Here is a 20,939-nt window from a genome sequence, read left to right as displayed (position 1 = left end):
GGATAAGCATGTCCAACTGTAGTGTCACGTGGGAAGGTTTTCACACTAACATTTTCAGTAGTCTGTTACAAAGTGTGAAGTGGATGGAATTTATTGAAATATTCAGGATTATTCGCATAGCTTCTATCCTTAAGTTTTCTGTTGGGACTAGTGTGCACCCTGTGATAACCACCAACACGGTTTTGGGGGGTGCTGCTGTGGGGTTCAAGAAGAGTACCACTTACAAAACGTTTGGGGGAAATTTATGCTGAATTCCAGTCACCTGGGAAAGAGTGCTGCCCCAGAGCAGAAGCACCAGTTACATTGCTGTGGATAAAACTTGGGTGGGTGGGGGGTGGGAACAAAACCCCAATCTATTATGGGAAATATATCCAGGCAAAATACCCAACTTGAAATATTTTTTTAAAAGATTTATTTACTTGACACAGTGAGAGAGCACAAGCATGAGGAGAAGCAGGGAGAGGGAGAAGTAGGCTCCCTGTTGAACAGGGATCCTCATTTGGGGCTCGATCCCAGGACTGAGAGATCATGACCGGAGCTGAAGGCAGCTGCTTAGCTGACTGAGCCACTCAGGTGCCCCTCCAACTTGAAAGGTTTCTTAAAACCTTCTCTTTAGGGGTGCTTGGGTCACTCAGTCATTAAACATCTTCATTTGGCTCAGGTCTTAATCCCAGAGTCCTGGGATGGAGCCCCACACTGGGCTCCCTGCTCAGTGCTCACTTATCTCCCCTCACTGGTACATGCTTGCATGAGCACTTTCTCTCTCAAATGAATGAAATCTTTAAAAAATTTAAATACTAAGAGATAGATTTTTGTCTGTTAGGGTTGAGATTTAGAGGGTAACAAACCAATGCAATTTTTAGCTTTTGTTTCCATTGAGAGTGCATCATCCAGTCCAACTGAACAAACACATCACAGGGAGGTGCCTGGGTGGCTCAGTTATTAAGTGTCTGCTTTCGGCTCAGGTCATGATCCCAGGGTCCTGGGATGGAGCTCCACATTGGGAGTTCCCCTGTTCAGTGGGAAGCCTGCTTCTCCCTCTCCCGTTCCTCCTGCTTGTATTCCCCTCTCTTGCTGTCTCTGTCAAATAAATAAAATCTTTGGGGAAAAAAACAAAAGTAAACAAAAAAACAACACATCACAGGGCACCCATGGGCTGAGATGTAGGGATAGAAGAATGAGCAAGGTGAGCCTTGTCCTCCTAACTGGTCAGTTATAAGTGCCTCCCCCTTTTCGCATAACCCCAGAAAATAAAGAGTAATTGTGGAAGCTTGTTTATCGTAGGAGATCCCATAGCTGATAAAGGCCAGAGCTGGGACACGAACTCTGGTCTTCTGAGTCCAAATCACATGCTTTCTCTATGGGTTCACTTTGACCCATTTTCCCTTTCTCTTGCCTTCTATCAGGCTTTCTTTGCATATTAAGATTGCCTATTTTTGAAGCAACAAAACACCAGATTTTGATCTTCATCAAGTGTTTTTTAGACGCAGTTCCTATCTATTCATTTGTCCAACACTGAGCACCTAAGCACAAGTTACCACATATCTGCAGCTAGTGTATGTGAGGCACGGGCTGAAGTACGTTGCCTGGGTCAGCTCACTGACTTCCCATGGTTAACCCGCTGAGGGAAGCGATTTCTTATTCTTATCTTGCAGATCCTGTGAAGAGAGGCTTGTGGAAGGGCTGGGACTTTGGCCTTCAGAGCAGGAGTTCATGGACACCCTGTTATGCATCTGGTATATCTGAGAGAAGGTTGGGTGTCTAAAGGGTGAGCAGTGCACCCTGTAACCAGCAAGGAGCTCACGGATACCAATTACTACACCACCAGGGCAAACATATCGACAGGGAAGCAAAGAACAGCAGGGAAAGACTTAGGATTGCTGTCCCTTTGGAGACAGGAGACATAGGATTTAAAAGCCATTTCTGTTTTCCTCATTCAGAAAATTAGAGGAAGATAAGTATTTTATCTCTCAGTTTCCTTCGTGGCAGTGCTTTTCAGATTTTGCATCTGCAGAAAATCTTAAAATTCAGATTATGATTCAGTAGGCCTAGGGAGGGGTCTAAAATTCTTTCTAGAAACTTCTAGATGCTGCTGGTCTGGGAACCACACCAAGGGGCAAGGCCATGATCTGTTTTCAGCGCTCTTCCCACAGTCTGCTATGTGGTAATCAGGCCTGAACTTAGTGCGATGGGGCATTCACTCAGAGGATCCCAAATGAAGTCAACTCATTTATCTTGCTACCAAGGATGGAACAAAACAAAATTAAGGAGCTGAAGTCCATTCTTGGAGCACATTTTCCCTTGCTTCTCCTCTCTCCCCACATCCCTAATTCCCCAGTGGTCATGTACTCATCCAGAGTTTCAGGTCCTTAGGGAAAGTTCCCTGCTTTTTAATATGTTAAGCACTTAATTAACTCATGTGTGCAAAGGTGTTGGGGAGTGCTAATCACAAACATGTTATTTCTTCTCTGCTCACCTAAACGGCTGGTTCTGGATCTTGCTACACTGGCACCCTCACTGAGGCCACTTACTTTCCTTCGCATAGGAAACAGACTCAGCGGAGTTTACCACACAGGCATCCAGTGTGTTGGAGAGATAGAAGAATGCTCAGATGAACTACCAAGTAGTTTCTCAAAAAAGGAGGAAAAACTTAAGCAATTTGCAAAAGCAGGATGCCTTGGTGTCTCAGTCAGTTAAGCATCTGTCTATGGCTCAGGTCACGATCCTGGGGTCCTGGGATCAAGTCTCACATCTGGCTCCTAGCTCAGAGGGAGCCTGCTTCTCCCTCTGCCTGCAGTTCCCCCTGCTTGTGCTGACAAATAAAATCTTAAAAAAAAAAAAAAAAAAGGTTTTCCAAAGCTAAATATTTCAGCAAACTCTAGTATACCTGAACTATCATTCTGCTTCAAAGTAGCAGGTTAGGCTTTTGAGATCACCTTCACTTTTTTTTTTCCTTAAAGATTTTATTTATTTATTTGACAGACAGAGATCACAAGTAGGCAGAGAAGTAGGCAGAGAGAGAGGAGGAAGCAGGCTCACCGCTGAGCAGAAAGCTCAGTGCAGGGCTCGATCCTAGGACCCTGGGATCATGACCTGAGCTGAAGGCAGAGGCTTTACCCACTGAGCCACCCAGGTGCCCCTTGCCATTGCTTTCTAACAACACTTCCAGACAAGTCCTGAGGACTTTTCTATGTGCACTTGCATTTTCAAACTGAGGGAAACGAAGGGACCATTGATGCCAGAACTTGCAGTCCTCGGCTGTACTGGGCTCTGTATCCAAAATGGATTTATCAGCCCTCTTTCTTTCTTTCTTCTTTCCTTTCCTTTTTTTTTTTTTTTTTGAGACACCATGCATCTTCCCATGGAGGTCGTTACAATTTAATGGCTTTAGGGGTTATATGGGCCTTTAAGAGCTACTTGGGGAATCCAACTATCCTCTGTAAACCTGCCTGCTGCACAGAGCATGGCACCTGGCGTGAACTTCCCTGGGGCTGAGGTTTTCTCCCTGACGTGACTGTGGATATACCGTCTAAACTCGGGGCTCCAGCTCCGAGTGTTCTGCCAAGTGCAGTTTGAGTGTTGCTGCTCTGTATAAGAATTCTTCAGCTATGGCAGATTTCTGTGTAAACGGAAAACCCTTGTGTTCATCATCACGATTTGAACACATCTCCCTTGTCAAGTGGATCTGAGTTTTAGTTATAGGATGAGGAAATGTCCATGTAGAATCAACCCTGGAGAAAACCAATGGCTTAGAATGGGAGAGAATGCCCACCTGAAGGGCTCTTGTGGATGTGGCCTTGAGCATGACCTTCATATGGCCCCTATGAAGCCTATCTGTTGCCTTTTCTATAGTCTGTGACCTCAGCAAACTCCGTGGTTTGATCACCATCTCTAAAGGTAGGCAGTGGAGGGGGACGGGGAACAGAAAAGAACAAAACCATCTTTAGACAACAAGCAGAACCTTTCCTATTCACTTTAGGGTTGAATGCTAGCTAGCTCAAGTTGTTGGTATCTTCATGCTTTATAGACATTGCACTTAAAGTAGGGCTTTAAGATTCTTACCTCTTTCCAATCTTTTAGGTCCTCCCTAGAGAAACAAGCTTTTGTGCCTTCTTGTTCCTTCCTATCCCACAAGGTACTTCCTTTTCGCTCCCCATGGGGACAGCTCATGCTTCCCTGAGTCTTCCTAGAAGTACCACGTGCTTGAACACCAGGAAGATTCAGGGCTCTTCTTTCTGCCTGTATTTGGGGTCAGCCCAGTACAACCCCCTGCTGTACTGGGTCAGTCATCCTGCTTTTCCATGTCTTCCCTGCTCTCTAACAGAGGAAGACATAGAAGCTCTCCAGCCTAGGCCGGTGGATGGAGAGAAGACAGAATGCTAACAACTACATTTACGGGGAAAAGTGAGCTCAGCAGGGTATCCAAGTGGATGCTCTTTAAAACGTGTCCGCTCTTCCAAAAATCACAGCACTTCCCTATTTTGAGCGACAATGGCATTCTTCATATGTTAAGTGGAAGTCTGAATCCTACCACTACCACCCTCAGTGACTCAAATCATTCAGTGTGCTACAGTACTATCAAAATGATGTATTTTCCTCATGTGTTGAAAACCTTATGGAGGCTTTGAGAGGAAAAAGTCCAGTTCCCATTACATTTTCTATTCTATTTTATTCTAAGGAAGATGGATTGACAACTAGCTTCTGGAGTGCTGACATTTCTCATGGGGAAAGCAGAAGTAAAAGGTAAGACAACCCCCCGGCTGAGGAGGCTAGAGGTCACACATGGATTGAAGTGTTTTGGGACTGCACTTAAAGCAGAGCTGGGATAAGGCTCAGGCCCTCCTACAATCAATTTAAGTTGACTCGTTCATAAGAAGAGGTGGAATAGTGGAGTGCCTGGGTGGCTCAGTGGGTTAAGCCTCTGCCTTTGGCTTAGGTCATGATCCCAGGGTCCTGGGATCAAGCCCCACATCAGGCTCTCTGCTCAGCGGGCATCCTGCTTCCCCCCTCTCTCTGCCTCTCTGCCTACTTGTCATCTCTGTCAAATAAATAAATAAAATCTTAAAAAAAAAAAAAGAAAGAAAGAAAGAAAACAAGAGCAGGAATGGTGTTGTGCCTAACTTGCAAAGATTTTAAAAGAAGATCATTGTTTAAGGGGGTAGAGACAAACATTCTTTGTCTTGACTCCTGAATCATGCTTTTTTTTTTTTTTTTTTTTTGAATGTTTTGGTAGAGGTTGCTGCTTCCTCTTGGTTGGACTGTCAGTTCTCTAATATGTTAAATGTTTGAAATGGAATTTTAACGTCCTCTTCATTTTTTAATCTATAGAGTCTCTATTCCTGATCATTATTAGACAGTTTGGCTAGTTTTTTTCAGAGAGGGGAGTCAGAATATAAAAGTCTCCCAAAGGCACACAGACTTAACAAACAGCAAAGTTATTAACTACTTAACATTTGCAGACAAACTCCCCCAAATGCAAAAAACCAAAAGAAAAAATGCACATGGCTTTCCGATTCTAAGAGCGAGGCTGACAACACTAAACTTCTCAAGAATAGGGTGTTTAAAATCTCATTCCTTTGGGATGGGCCACAAACCCCGTGGGAAAATATGACTCAAATGGACTTCGGCTTGAGATCACAGCGAATGGAACACAATTGTTCTTCTCGTCCTGCATGGCTCACCTGCGTCAGATTGTGCAACAAGGTATGCTCTGGAGGTGTCAGAGGGTTCCTAAAAACCCCACCCAAGCTCCCTGTCTGGGCAAATTACTGTGAATAGCATCACCGCAGACACTCACATAGGCAGCTTAGGACAGAAAACCAGCCTAAGACACCCTTCTGCAAGAGAAATCAGACTCAGAATCACGGCTCAGCTTAAGCTGGTGTCCATGGTGATGGGTGGGCACAGCGACAGGCTCCCGAAGGGGAAGAGAAGCCACACATTCTTGAATATAGTTATACTCCTCGTGCTCCATGAGGCTAATTGTGAGAGTCATTGGTAAGCAGTACCAGGAGCCTCTTGTTCCTTTCAAATAAGACAAACAATAGCCCTGCAGGACAGACATTTCTTGTTTCTGGGTACAACTTGATTCCAAAGCCCTAATCAGTCTTCTGCTAATTCAAAACAGCAGGCTTCTGGGCTCAGCCTCCCTCTATCAGATTGTCCACTCGAACTCACAAAACGTTCCTGCCACAATGAAAGGACCAAGTGGTTCCTGAACACAGAGGAGGCTCCCTCCAGATCTGCTGTTTAACTTCAGTAGGAGTTCAAAAACCTTGGTGTAGAAGGACCTGAACTTTGTCTACAGTTAAAACAGTATCTGGGAGAAACAAACAAACAAAACGACCAAAAAACCCCAGCCTGTCAGTGGTTCGCTTTGAAAGGAGAACTGATGAAAAGGCAGGATGGGGGTAGAGTCCTACCTTCAGATTTTTATGGACTTTTTTTTTTTTTTTTAAATGAAAAAGCAACCTATGGTAGGATTCAGGATAAAACCTACTGTAACATCTGCCAGGATTAGAAGCTGTTTTGTAGCATTCCACCATTTAACTTCCCTAAAACCTACTAGAGCACCCTATCTTCTCTGTCAGAGAACCCTTATCTCTAGATCTTATGAAACGCTTACCAAAATCTGCCAGCTGCTCAACCTCTATGCCAAGTGTGAAGTGTAGGTTCTCCCAGAGATATTGGTAGCAGATATTCAATACTTTAACCCAAAAGGATCAAGCTCCAACAGTGGACTTCCAGAAATTATTCGCAGAGAGAGAAGCATTTCTTCTCCCCTCCAACTCCCAATGTGTTTCCCACAGTAAAGCCCACATTATAGGGCTCTCCCAAACTGTGGACCAGTGACCCAGACAGTCCTACCTGACGACCCACTTTCTCAGCACGGACGAAAAATTTCACCTGTATTTTTGTTTCATCTACAGAGCCGCGGTGTCAGAAAAAGGATAAAACAACTCTAAAAATGGAAGCTTACGTGCTAAGCGCGCGCTCGAACCCGGGGACGTGAGGAGCCACAGGAGTCCATCCCCATCTCCAACCAATTTATGAGCTGGGGAGGCCCACGTGTGGGGAATTAAAGGCAAACCGCAGTGAGTCGCCTGACCTATCCTGGACGGGTGGGCGGGCCTGTGGGAGGTGGGGGAGGTCACGGTTAGGAGGTTCGTAGAGCTTTTCCAGACAATCTTCCTCAAATGTTAATCCATGACACCTGAGCATCTTACAGCAGTAGGGATTCTGATTGAGAACGTGTGGGACGGAGACAGAGCTTCGGCATTTATATGAAGCTCCCAGGTGATGCAGAAGCCACTGGTCGGAGCGCGCTCCCAGCGGCAAGGGCCTGGAGGAAGTCCCACCTGAGCTAAGACAAAGGCTGAGCCTGACTTCACTATGGGAAGGAAAGACAGAAAGACGTCCCCGGCAGAAAAACGTGCGAAGACACTGAACCTAGAAACATTAGGCTGGCTGTGGGAAATAAAATCCAACATGCTATGGAAAATGTTCATGTGAAATATTGTTGAGTGTGATTACAGGCAATAAGAGCTTTACACAAAAAAGGAAAAAAAATTTTTTTTTTTGTAATACTTGCACAGAGGTGGAAAGATTAGAAGTGCCTCCCCTCTTTTGTCTCCCCCATTTTCAAACTCTCACTAATGTTTCTTATGTTGTATTTATTTATTTATTAAATTTAGCTTTATTAAGATCTAACCTTGGAGCGCCTGGGTGGCTCAGTGGTTGGTTAAGCCTCTGCCTTCAGCTCAGGTCATGATCTCAGGGTCCAGGGATTGAGCTCTCTGCTCCCTGGGGAGCCTGCTTCCCACCACCCCTCTCTCTGCCTGCCTCTCTATCTGCTTGTGATCTCTGTCAAATAAATAAATAAAATCTTAAAAAAAAAAATGGAACTCTTAAAATTCCTGATGCATAAATGGAACTCTTAAAATTAAGATCACCTTGCTTCCAAATTAGATGTGTTGCAGGAAAATACATAGATCATATTTGTTCTATTGTCAGCCATATGTGAAAACCATTAAACAAACCTTATGACTGTGTCACTACATAATACAGTTCTCATAAAGACTCACATGTTCTCTGAGTCTTACAAGAATCCTGTGAGACAATGCCAGACTCCACCGTCTCTACTGGGCAGAGGAGAAAACTTAATCTGAGGGATGTTGATTAAGGATGTAAAGTAACATCTTCAAAAAGTTACCCCGTCAGCAGCAGAACTAGTTTTAAGCATCAGGCTTTTCTGAGGTTTTTGTGCCAGTTCCAGAATTTTTTCTGCGATGCAACAGTGTAACTTTTTTTTTTTCTTTTTAAGATTTATGTATTTAGGGATGCCTGGGTGACTCAGTCAGTTAGGTGTCTGCCTTTGGCTCAGGTTATGATCCCAGGGTCTTGGGATCAAGTCCCATGTTGGGAATCCCTGCTCAGTGGGGGGTCTGCTTCTCTCTCTCCCTCTGCTGCTCCCCCTGCTCATGCATGTGCTCTCTCTGACAAATAAGTAAATAAAATCTTAAAAAAAAAAAAAAAGAGAGATTTATGTATTTATCTCGGGGGAGAGAGAGTCTTAAGCAGACACTGTGCTGGAGTGAGGAGCCTGACTTGGGGCTCTGTCTTACAACCCTGAGCTGAGCTTAGACCCCAGATCATGACCTGAGCTGAAACCAAGAGTTGATTTGCTTAACCGAGTGTCACCCAGGTGCCCCACAACACTGTAACTTCTAAAAAAATCAGGTGGGCAGGGATAAGGAAGTGAGGATTTCAAACTCAAAAAGGAATTAAAATCTATGGAAAGTTTTTTTTTTTAAAGATTTTATTTATTTATCTGAGGGAGAGTGAGAGAGAGCACGAGAGGGGAGAAAGTCAGAGGGAGAAGCAGACTCTCCAAGGAGCAGAGAGCCCGATGTGGGACTCGATCCCAGGACACTGGGATCATGACCTGAGCTGGAGGCAGTAGCTTAACCAACTGAGCCACCCAGGTGCCCCTATGGAAAGTTTTCTATGACTTTTTAAAGCTCAGAATTTCACAAGAGCAGTTGGGAATTTGCCATAGGCTCGAACTACATGCCCTCTGTTCTGTTTTAAAGGAGCCTGGATACAAACAGACACATGTGTGGTGTTGGCACATAAATATCTTATGAAACTTATAATACACGCAATGAAGAAACACAAGAGATTTGCTGTATTCTGGGGGCCAGGAAGTGTGTGCCATTAAGTGTGTCCTTAATGAAGGACAAACCACAATGTTCTTTATAATAGGCTGTCCAGTTAGTCCTTATCAGAGCCTTTTTCAAATTCACATTTGTCTTCTTTTGTTGAATATGTTCATTATAAAACAATAGTAGAAATGGTCGTTTAGTATCTTCATAAGAAAATAGAAATAGTTGCATATTAAAGATATTTGATCAAAAGAAATGATTTCTTCTTAGGTGTTAACAAGAGTTTTGTTAAGGATTATTTCAACCCGGTATTAAACCAAAAGGTCAATTTATGTGTGAACAAGTGAATCCTCTGCTTCAGGGTTTCTCAAACTTCCCTGTGCACAGGAATCCCCTCCAGGTGTTGTTAAAGTGAGGACTGAATGAGAAAGTCTGGGGTGGAGCCTGAATTCTGCATTTTAAGATGCTCCTAAACGATGCCGAACTGTGGTTCTGGAACGTCACATGAATAGACTTGGGAGGATTCATTGGAATGCCCTGCGAATGAACTTCCTTGGAATTACTCAAGATCAGGGGACTTTGATTAGCAATGTTGTGTGGACGTGGTTATGCTTTCTCAAGTACTCCAGTAGCTAATAAATTACCTATCAATGTATCTATTCTATTAGAAGGTCTGTGAAAGAATAGAAAGTGCTGTGAAGTGTGTAAACCTGGCGATTCACAGATCTGTACCCCTGGGGCTAATAATACACTATATGTTAATAAAAAAAAGAAAAAAGAAAAAGAAAAAATGAAAGTACCTTACAATAGCTTACAAAATAAGATTGCTAATTTTCTAGCTCTGGGTTTACTTTTCATTTTCCCCTCTTAATTAGGGAAGTTGTACAGACAAGTTCAGATAATGCCTTGGTTTTTTCCTTTAGTGGGTGAAGGCGGCTCAGACATTCTACTTCATTATCTTGGACATGGAGCCTCAGATCAGGTATTTTACAGACTGGGAAAATTTTACAAATTTGAGATTTGTTGTGGGATTAAAGTAGGGTTGCACATTTAGCAAAAACAAAAAGAGAAAAGAAAAATAAAACCAAAAAAAGACACACTCAGTTAAGGTCGAATGTTAGATAAAAGATCCATTTTTTTTTTTTTTTTAGTATGGGTGTACCCCCATGTAATACATATATGTAATATATACTTATATTTAAAAAAAAATTGTTGATCTAAAATCCAGATTTAATTGGGCATCCTGTATTTCACCTCCCAACCCGAGGTAAAGGCACACCCCTCCGGAGCCTAACCAGCACTTAAAGGGCTGAGAGAACAGATGCTGGCAGGTGGATTAAACACTCCAACTGCACTTTCTGGAATTGCCAATAACATATACAGCACGTGGTTATTCCTGTTGTTGATATGTGGAAACTCCTTTTAGAAAATTTGTGTCCAGAAGACCACAGTTAAAAAAAAAAAATTATGGTCGAAGATAAGCTGGAAGTGAAACTAACAAAAATCTGTCAACGGTTTGGGGAAAGGACTAGGGGAAGCAAAGCAGAAAGGTCTCCCATCTAGCTCCCTCTCTTTCTTCTCCTCTTTCCAGGACAGGAGAGGATCAGTGAGAAAATGGAGATAGTGGTTTCCTGGGTAGAATCAAGAAAGATGCTTCTTACTAGATCCAATTCTGACAAGCTGATTGGATTGAAGATCATCTTTGAAAGCAGGGAAGATGGAGCTCCTGGGTGGCTCAGTGGGTTAAGCCTCTGCCTTCAGCTCAGGTCATGATCTCAGGGTCCTGGGATCGAGTCCTGCTTCTGGCTGGCTTTCTGCTCAGCAGGGAGCCTGCTTCCTCCTCTCTCTCTGCCTGTCTCTCTGCCTACCTGTGATCTCTGTCAAGTAAATAAATAAAATTAAAAAAAAAAAAAAAGAAAGCAGGAAGGAAAGTGTAAGTGGCGGTTGCAGGCACGCTCTCACCTCTTGCTTATCAGTTGTTGAAAACCGCCTCTGCTTAAAGAGGTAACCTGGGGCTCTGGTTTTACTTTGGTATGAAGTCGAATAAAAAGCTTCAGATACTTTAGCAAAACTTAAAAAAAAACTGCCTCATTTTCCACCCGCCTTTTTTGGCTTCTTTTCTTTTCTCTTACTAACTCCAAATAATAAGAGTTATTCTTGCCATGTTGTTTATAATTAATTCTAACTTAATACCAATGCTTAACTGTCAGCAAAATGCTTGAGTGTTCTGCCCCTGCTTAAGCAATTAAAAATTATGAATTTCTTCCTCTGACTAAAAAATATAGTAAAATCCAATTAATTTCAGAACATTCTTAATTTTGGAACTACTGTTTTTAAGAAAATTGGACAGCCACATGAAGAAAAATGAAACTGGACCATTTCCTTATACCACACGCGAAAATAGACTCAAAATGGATAAAGGACCTCAAGTTTTTATTTTAATTGCAGTTGGTTATGGGGCGCCTGGGTGGCTCAGTCAGTTGAACATCTGACTCTTGATTTCTGCTCAGGTCATGATCTCAACGTCATGACATTGAACCCCCCTGGGCATGGAACCTGCTTAGGATTCTCTGTCTCCCTCTCCTCTTGCCCCTTTTCCACCCCAAGCCCTCTCTCACATGATTTCTCTGTCTCCCTCTAAATAAATAAATTAATTAATTAACATTCCAGTTAGTTAACATATAGCATTATAATAGTTTCAGGCATACAATATAGTGACTCAACACTTCCATACATCACCCTGTGCTCATCGCAACAAGTGCTCACCTTAATCCCCACCACATATTTAATCCATTCCTCTACCCACCTGCCCTCTAGTAACCATCAGATGATTCTCTATAATTAAGAGCCTGTTTCTTGGTTTGTCCCTCTCTCTCTCTTATTTTTTCCCCCTTTTCTTGTTCTGTTTCTTAAATTCCACATATGAGTGAAGTCATACGGTATTTGTCTTTCTCTGACTTATTTCACTTAGCATAATACCCTCTAGTTCCATCCACGTCATTGCAAATGACAAGATTTCATTCTTTTTCACAACTAACTAGTATTTCTGTGTGTGCGTGCGTGTGTGTGTGTGTGTGTGTGTGTACCACATCTTCTTTATCCATTCATCAGTCAAAGGACACTCTTGATTATTGTAAATATTGCTGCTATAAACATAGGGGTGCACATATCCCTTTGAATTAGTGTTCCTATACTCTTGAGGTAAATACTCAGTAGTGTGGGGGCACCTGGGTGGCTCACTGGGTTAAGCCTCTGCTTTTGGCTCAGGTCATGGTCTCAGGGTCCTGGGATCGAGCCCTGCATTGGCTCTCTGCTCAGCAGGGAGCCCGCTCCCTCCTCTCTCTGCCTGCCTTTCTGCCTACTTGTGATCTCTGTCTGTCAAATAAATAAAATCTTTAAAAAAGAAATAAAGTACTCAATAGTGTGACTGCTGGATCATAAAGCAGTTCTATTTTTAACTTTTGAGGACCCTCTGTACTGTTTAATTTTGGAACTACTTTGAAGAGAGCTACACATTATATATATACATATATATGCACAAGCTATATTAAACAAAATGTAGTTAATAAAATATGAAATCTAAATTATGATAAAGGAGGAAAGTTCCTTTTCACTTGAACTGGTTCTACAATCTGTCTTCAGCTGTCTCCCTTCATCCTCCTTCCCCAGTTAACTCCATCGGGAGCAAGAGGAGCTTAAGTCACTTTGGGAGTTAGAAATCTACATGCCATTGCTACCAACGGTCCTAGGATGGGGTTAATACACTTTTCAATTTTTGTTTGTTTGTTTGTTTTGTTTTTAGAAACTAGTTAGCTGATCTCAGTTATCTCAAACTTTACATTGTTTATAATGCATTGTTTGATCTAGTGAAAAAGGGACCCAACCACCATTTTTGGCTTCTAAATTGTAGCTATACTGATTTTGGAAAGGATGAAGAGGACCAGTTATATATAACCCTTAAAATTGCTCTGTTAATCTAAGAAACTCATTTGCAGTCAGTGGCATTAACAAGTCATCAAAAAGAGGAAGTTTCTCTTAACTGAAGGAAATCTTATGAGGCAACTCTTAAAATATGAAAGTAAGACAAGTTCCTATCAATGTAGTTATTGTTCTTTCAAATATTCTTTCTAGAATCTTAATAGTAATCTGTCCAGCCTCAGGCAGAAGGCAAATAATTTGAATTTCTGGATCATAATCTGACCTGTTTTTGAATTTGGAAATTTTAGACGAAATTGACCATGGCGTATTGCCAGCCTCTAGTGATGTAAGTGACTATATGAAAATATGCTTATTATTTAATGAGCACTCTCTTTGTAAGTAGCAACTAATCTTAAATGCATACTGTAGAAGAGTAGTGCTATTTTCAAAACAGCAAGTTTTCACATCATGTTTCAAATGTATAAAGGGACAGTCAATGAAAAGTCTCAAAGCTGGGGCACCTGGGTGGCTTGGTTGATTAAGCAGCTGCCTTTGGCTCAGGTCATGGTCCCAGGGTTGTAGAATGGAGCCCCCTCCCTTGGGCTCCCTGCTCAGCAGGGAGTCTGCTTCTCCATTTCCCTCTGATAACCCTCCTGCCTGCTTATGCTCTCACCCTGCCTCTCTCAAATAAATAAATAATCTTCAAAAAAAAATCTTGAATCTGAAAAAATCTTCAAATTATGTCTTCATATACTAAATCAAATAAGAAAAAAAAAAAAAACTCACACAGGTTAGGAAAGAGAAAAAGGAAGTTCCTATTGCTAAAAAGTTAAGGCAAGTCTCACTCTGGGCTTGCTGGCCTGCTAAGGTTCAGAAGTTCTGCAGTTTATTGTATCACAAAAATTCATGTATTATTTAGAAATGTACTGCTTTTGCAAAGTACATTCACACCAAAGGGAAATATGAAACTAAACTATCTTGAGTGATTAGTTTACCTATGTTTGGAAACAAATTGTTTTCCCTTTTATAAAAAGAAAAAAAAACCTGAAAAAAAGATGAGAGCTTTAAGTGAGCAAATTTTCACTTTGCTGCAGAGAATCCTTTATGGACGGAATGTGTTGTGAGAGAGAACCCAAAGCAGAGACTGCAGGACTATTTAGTAAGGATGCTGTATAGGGTATTTATGTTTCGTCGGATAGTGTGAGGAACCTGTAAAGGCACTTAAAACCAGAGAGTTTATGCTTCTATGCACTGGGCAAAGATTCGGAAACTTCCTACTTTGGTTATGTGGATAAGAACCTTGGGGCACCTGGGTGGCTCAGTGGGTTAAGCCTCTGCCTTTTGGCTCAGGTCATGATCTCAGGGTCGTGGGATAGAGTCCCGAATCGGGCTCTCTGCTTGGCAGGGAGCCTGCTTCTTCCTCTCTGCCTCTCTGCCTAGTTGTGATCTCTCTCTGCCAAATAAATAAATAAATTCTTAAAAAAAAATAAAAAGAAACTAATGATGGCTTGGATTTTTGGGCGTTGGCCTAGTACTAAGGTTGATTTCTCTGTGAGAACATGTGAGAGCATGATGTATGTAAATCGTTTCTCCTACTTTGAGGAGGGAGCAGAGAATTAGACCTGAACTTGTCTAGCCAAAGCCTCCAAGCAAGATTATATCCAACACTATTCAAGAAAACCTGCATGACATGATAGACACCAGACAAGGAATCAGCACCCCAGGTTTCTCGCCACCTTGGAGCATCATTTAATTTTGGGATTTGTACTTTTGGGCAGATGGGTAGTCTATCTACCCAGTTCTGTTTAGGCTCTGATGGGTTAATAAGACCAAAGGGCTGGGGGTGCCTGGGTGGTGCAGTCCTTTAAGCTTCCGTCTCTTGGTTTCAGCTCAGGTCATGAGATTGGGGTCATGAGATCAAGATGGAGTTTCACCTTGAGGTCTGCACTCAGTACAGAGTCTCAGATTCTCTCTCTGCCCCTCCTACTCTGGCTGTCTTTCTCTCTCTCTCAAATAAATAAATAAATCTTAAAAAAAAAAAAAAAGACCAAAGGGCTGTATAAATTTAAGGTAAAAAAAAAAAAAGACAAAAACAAAACACTGGATGATTCTCATTTGTTCTCAAATGAGAGTTTCTAGGCAAGGGAAGCAAGAGCAAAAATGAACTATTGGGACTTCATCAAGATAAAAAGCTTTTGCACAGCAAAGGAAACAGTCAACAACACCAAAAGACAACTGACAGAATGAGAGAAGATATTTGCAAATGACATATCAGATAAAGAACTAGTATCCAAAATCTATCAAACTCAACACCCAAAGAACAAATAATCCAATCAAGAAATGGGCAGAGGACACGAACACACATTTCTGTAAAGAAGACATCCAAATGGTCAACAGACACATGAAAAAGTGTTCAACATCACTTGGCTTCATTGACATAAAAATCAAAACCACAGTCAGATACCACCTCACACCAGTCAGAATGGCTAAAATCAACCAGTCAGGAAACGACAGCTGTTGGTGAGGATGCAGAGAAAGGGAAACCCTCCTACCCTGCTAGTAGGAATGCAAATGCTCAAAAAGTTGAAAATAGAGCTACCCAATGACCCAGGAATCACACTATTGGGTATTTACCCTAAAGATTCAAATGTAGTGATCCGAAGGAGCACATGAACCCCAATGTTCATAGCAACAATGTCTACAATAGCCAAATGATGGGAAGAGCCTAGATGTCCATCAACAGATAAATGGATAAAGAAGATGTGATATATATATATATATATATATGCGCATATATAAATATATATATACATATATAATGAAATACTATGCAGCCATCAAAAAGAGAAATCTTGCCATTTGCAACAATGTGGATGGTACTAGATGGTTTTATGCTAAGCAAAATAAGTCAGTCAGAGAAAGACAATTATCATATGCCCTCACTGATATGAGGAATTTGAAAAACAAGACAGAGGATCATAGGGGAAGGGAGGGAAAAAATGAAGAGAGGGAGACAAACCGTAAGAGACTCTTAATCTTAGGAAACAAACCGAAGGTTGCTGGAGTGGAGGGGGTGGGACGGTTGGGGTGGCTGGGGGTGGACAAGGGGGAGGGCATATGCTATGCTGAGTGCTGTGAATTGTGTAAGACTGATGAGTCACAGACCTGTACTCCTGAAACAAATAATACATTATATGTTAATTTAAAAAAAAAAAAGCTTGAGAGTTTCTAAAATCGAGATGACACACATTCTTTCTACCTCACTCCTCTTGGTCTACTTATAAGTACTAGAGAACTAGGTTTACACCATCCTCTCATGAACAGTTCCTGATTAATCTGGATTAGACCCAGTCTTCTCGACTACATTTCAGCCTTCAATAAATTATACCTCCCAAAAAAAGGATGGGAATTTCAGAAGTACATTCCCAGTGCTTCTTCTAAGCTACACAGAAACGAGAATGGGTTCATTGACATCATGTTGGCCTTTGGAAATTCTTATTAACATTTATTTTTGGTAGTATCTGTCAAAGAACACAACAAGCTTCTCATTTTTAAATATGCTGGCTATTTAAATAGACTTGTGCCATTTTTAATGAAGGCCAATGACAATAAAAGCTGTTTAACTATTAATGTGTTATTTGTCCAGTACTCTGAAATAACACTCCTAGCTTCATGAATTCCTTTAGGCATCCACATAGCTGGATAGTCCTGTTTTTTTTCCCCCCATAATATTTGGCAGAGAGCAACTTGTGAAGTGAATCTTCATCCCATGAGAGTGTAGTTACGTATAACAATTACTAGTTAAATTGTTTTTAACTAAATTATTTCATGCTAAAAACAATGCTAAATTGTTTTATGTATAACTACAAATAAACAATGAGCTACCCTTTTATGGCACTTAAGAAATGAAAGAGACCTTTGGCTCCTCCATATCCAGAATGTCTGTCTTGGAAAATAACAAAACTGAATGAATGTACTCGGGATGCTTTGCTTACAAATGTTCTCCCCACCTTTTGATAATGCTCAGTGTAAACAAATAGCATCCACACCATGAAAGGTCTTGTGCTCTGTGCTATGGGAGCTACAGACGCAAAAGCCAGGAGGAGAGAATTCTGAGCAGGGTACCTGGGGCAATGAGAAATTCGAGCAAAGTTCTATAGCTGTCAACACTGAAGCCTTGAGGTGTGTCAGGTACTGCTGGTTCCCCTTAAAGAATCAGAATGGGAAAGGAAGCAGTCAGGCAGTGATAGAGCGAGTCATGGTGATATAAAGAATAATGAAGAGTTTATAAAGAAATTTTAAAAATTTAATTAAAAAATATTAAAAAATAAGGAAGAGAGGGGAGGTAGAAAAATTGAAGTTAATAGTAATAAAAATAAGAAAAATAAGTTTATTTAATAATCCGTGGGTATTTAAAACAGGGTATCTTTATTAGGGTCACATATGCCTTAGGAGATTTTTTTTTAAAACAAGAAATGGTGGGTTAGTTAGTAGCAAACAAAATTTCTTGCAAAATGTTAGGGATAACCATTTCCATTTAAATAGAGCCTTTAATTGACCACTGAGTGTGTCATCAAATAGTATTTGACTTTTCTGTATTCAAAATTTATGTGCTACAATTTCATCCTCTATTTCACATAATTGAAATAACCCACATCAGTCAGTCAGCAGCACTCTCCAGCTGGTTTTTTCTTTCTTTCTTTCTTTCTTCTTTTTTTTTTTTAATGCTTCCCACCAAGGAAATTGCAAGACGTCTAGTTGGCTCTGTGCTTCCCCTTCTAACAGGAGAAAGCACTAGAACAGGGTGCTGGAAAAGGGATCGGCTTCTACAAGCAAGCATATCCTGATCAGATATTCAAATATGCTTTCAAAGGAGTGGAGCAGTGCGCGTCAATAAGCTACTGGATGTAATTACTTCCTATTCCCGGGGCTCCGCCTTGGAGTGCAGCCTGCTGACTCACCAGGCTGCTCCTCCCAGTTAGTTTCTGCTGGGTTTCCCCACTGCCTGTGCACGTGAGTCATCATGGGAATGAAAGTTTCTACCCGTCTCCTTAACAACCGTGAAGAAACCGTGCACGACAGTGAACTTCGATCTTTCCAATAAGAACCGGACCTAAGGCAAGAGAAGCTGAAAGATGATGTGGCAGGTGTCACCGCTGGCCAAGCAGCCAGACGACAGTCCCCGCCCTAGGGCGTTCGTCAGCAACACTCCAGTTTCAGCGTCTTTTCCTCCACCCGCCCAAGTAGTTAAGCTGGCATCTTGTCTAGCATCGCTTGCTGCTGGCCACTGAACTGTGTGTGTGTGTATGTGTTGCTCTGACTTTGCTGCACAATGAATTACCTGCAGATTAATAAAACAAATAACAAACCGGATGCTTGGCTCTCATCTCCAAACAGTTAGATTCAAATGAGTTGGGATAACATGTGGACATCAGGATTTTTCCAAAGTTCCCCAGGTAATTCTAACAGGCAGCAAAGTTTGGGAACCTGTGCACTGGAGAAGCGTCCCTCTCCCCGTGCAAGTGAAGCCTGCCAGTTAAGCTTAACTAATGACTAGGTGGTGGCCTCCCAACCCGCCTTGGAGATCTACTGACACATGGCCCCTGATAACTTAGTTTGGCAGCCACAAAGAAAGCTAGCGAAGCAAAGCAAGAGGGCATTTTTTAGAAGTGACACTGTCTAGACAAGAACCATTTCCCCTCTTAGTAAAAACTTGGCTAAATTTAGGGCTCAAGAGAAGCATCTCAAATGTTTCTATTCTTTCTGTTACCTTTTGATCTCTGTTCTGTTTCATTCCACAGAGTCTGGTTCGGCAAAGCTGCAAGCCTCGGGTCCTCTCAGATCAGAAGCAGGTGCTGCGTCAAAGGACAGTCAAGACGGGACTGCACGCTTCACCTCTGCTGGGACCGAACCTCCGCCTCGCAGCGCGGCCCCAGGGTAGATACTATGCTAATCAAGAAAGTTCTTCCGTCTCCTCGCGGGAGGGCGGGTGCAGGTTTGAATACTTAACCCTTGATTTTACGTGACTGCATTATAGTGCGTTTAGTGACCTCCTCTTGCTTAGCGGGTCTGGACTATGTCCCACGATTTTGGAAGAGAGGACGTGAGCAAGTGATGGAGAAAACCCGCAGGGAGGGGACAGCAGTGTTGGCCGGTGTCGAGGTGAAGGGACGGCTAATGTTCGGAATATTAATTACTCCACGCGCTACTGACCCGGCGAAGACTAGCAGAAGGGGACTGGGGGTTAAGACAAAGGCTCCTCCTGATCGAATGGCTGCAGCGCCCCTTCCCCCGAGGTTATAGCTCTGCCTTCTGTGCTGGGCGGCACTTGGCACGGGACTTGCAAAGTGACTCAGGGGTGACCAAATTCACCAGCCCTTTCGTGATTTGAAAGTCTGCATGACGGAGCGCTCCGGATTCAGAGGGGGAAGGTCTTTCTGTGCCCACCCCTCCCTCCAGCCCTTTGTGGGATTTCTGGGCTTTGGCGCAGCCCTTCTAAGGGTGGACTGAAGACTTTCCTACGGAAGTAGAGTGGGGAGTCGCTGAGTAGCCCTCGCCCTGCGCCCAGGGAGCTCTCTGCAGAAGAACCTCCCCGGTTCAGAATCGCAACCGGCTCTCTTTTCCCCAGACCCGGCTCCCAAGTCTTGGGCATCAGGAGCACCAGCGGGAGCTGGAGTCGGAATGGGGGGCAGTAGGGTTCGTCTCCGCGGGAGCGCAAGCACTTAGGGCGGCGGCAGGGCCGGGGGTCCAGGGTTTGATACCCTGCCCGCCAGCGCGCTGCACTTCCTGGACTGCCTGAAGCGCGCGGCCCCTGCTAGCGCCCTCAGTTCTCAGTCCCAGCGCCCCAACTCCGGCGCCTCCAGGTCTGCGCGCGTCGGGCGCGCACCCCCAAGCCCCTCTGCGCCAGCGCCAAGTGTCCGGGTCCTGGAGAGCCCCGGCCCTCACCTCCGAGCTATCCACTTTGCTTCTGCCAGCGTGGCAGTCTGACTCCCTCCCCTCTCCTCCAGGGCACAGTGCGCGGCGCTGGGGCAACAGAGAGGTGCAGCCCGCGGGAAAGCGGCGGGTTCACACCCCGGAGCCGCGGCGCCCACCCCTGCACAACTTCTTGCCGGGCACGAAGACCCGGGGTCCCGGCCGCTCCGCGACCCGCACACTGCAGCCCCCAGTCCCGCACACTGCAGCCCCCCCGGCTGCGGGAGGAGGCGCGGCCAGTGCTCGGCCAGGGAGGGACTGCGCCAGGGCAGGAGGTGTCGGGGTGCGCCAGGGCGGTACCGCTTTAAATGCACTTGACTCACCTGCTCCTGGGCTGTCGCCTCCTTCCTCTACTGACAGCTGGGGGCTTTGTTTTCTCCACCCACCCGGCCGGCTGCGCTCCGCCCCCACTGCCACACGTGACTCGCCGTCTGCCACCGCCGAGGCTCCGCTAGTCCACCCTGGAGAGCCGGGGCCAGCGCCACCCTTTCCCCAGGGAGCGGAGGGCAGGTGGAGACCCCAGCTAAGGACACGTCCGCGCTGGTCCGAGGTGACCTGTCAGCGGGTCGGTCGGAAGGTGGCACGGGTTAGGGTTAGGGCCTTTGGAAGCCAGAGTGAGTTGGTGACATGGAATAAAGTGCCAGCCAAAAGGAGAGGGCTGTTGGCCCCACCCAAGATAGAGGAGGCCCGCGGCAGGAGAATAGGGGTCTTGAAAAGGCGACGCCTGAGTTAAGTACCAGTAACTGGAGTCTTGCTCACCGACCTGCGTGCTTCCTCCTTTTAGACCAAATGTTCCTACTTATACCTGGGGAAAAACTGATAGATAATAAGGGGCAAACTGATTTTGTCATGAACATTATTGATCAAACCAGGCAAGTCTAAACC

General features: G+C 43.7%; 1 protein-coding gene across 2 annotated transcripts in view; it reads right to left on the bottom strand.

Annotated features, from left to right (window-relative positions):
• MAPRE2 (microtubule associated protein RP/EB family member 2) overlaps positions 1–20,434 on the bottom strand; it is a 155,132-nt gene extending 134,698 nt beyond the window's left edge. The window contains exon 1 of one of the 2 annotated variants that reach the window (XM_045065514.1): positions 20,378–20,434. Coding sequence is in view for 1 of the 2 variants with exons in the window: in XM_045065513.1 (XP_044921448.1) it covers positions 18,853–18,876 (24 nt within the window). In the remaining variant the exon portion in view is untranslated. Of the gene's footprint in view, positions 1–18,852; positions 18,987–20,377 lie in introns of those variants that run through there. The other variant, XM_045065513.1, reaches the window with a different exon arrangement.
• Positions 20,435–20,939: the final 505 nt, after the last annotated feature.

Source organism: Mustela putorius, unplaced genomic scaffold (genome assembly GCF_011764305.1).
Source record: "Mustela putorius furo isolate JIRA1106 unplaced genomic scaffold, ASM1176430v1.1 tig00003858_pilon_pilon_pilon, whole genome shotgun sequence".
Taxonomy (NCBI): Eukaryota; Metazoa; Chordata; class Mammalia; order Carnivora; family Mustelidae; genus Mustela; species Mustela putorius.
This window is presented reverse-complemented; position numbering and strand designations above follow the sequence as displayed.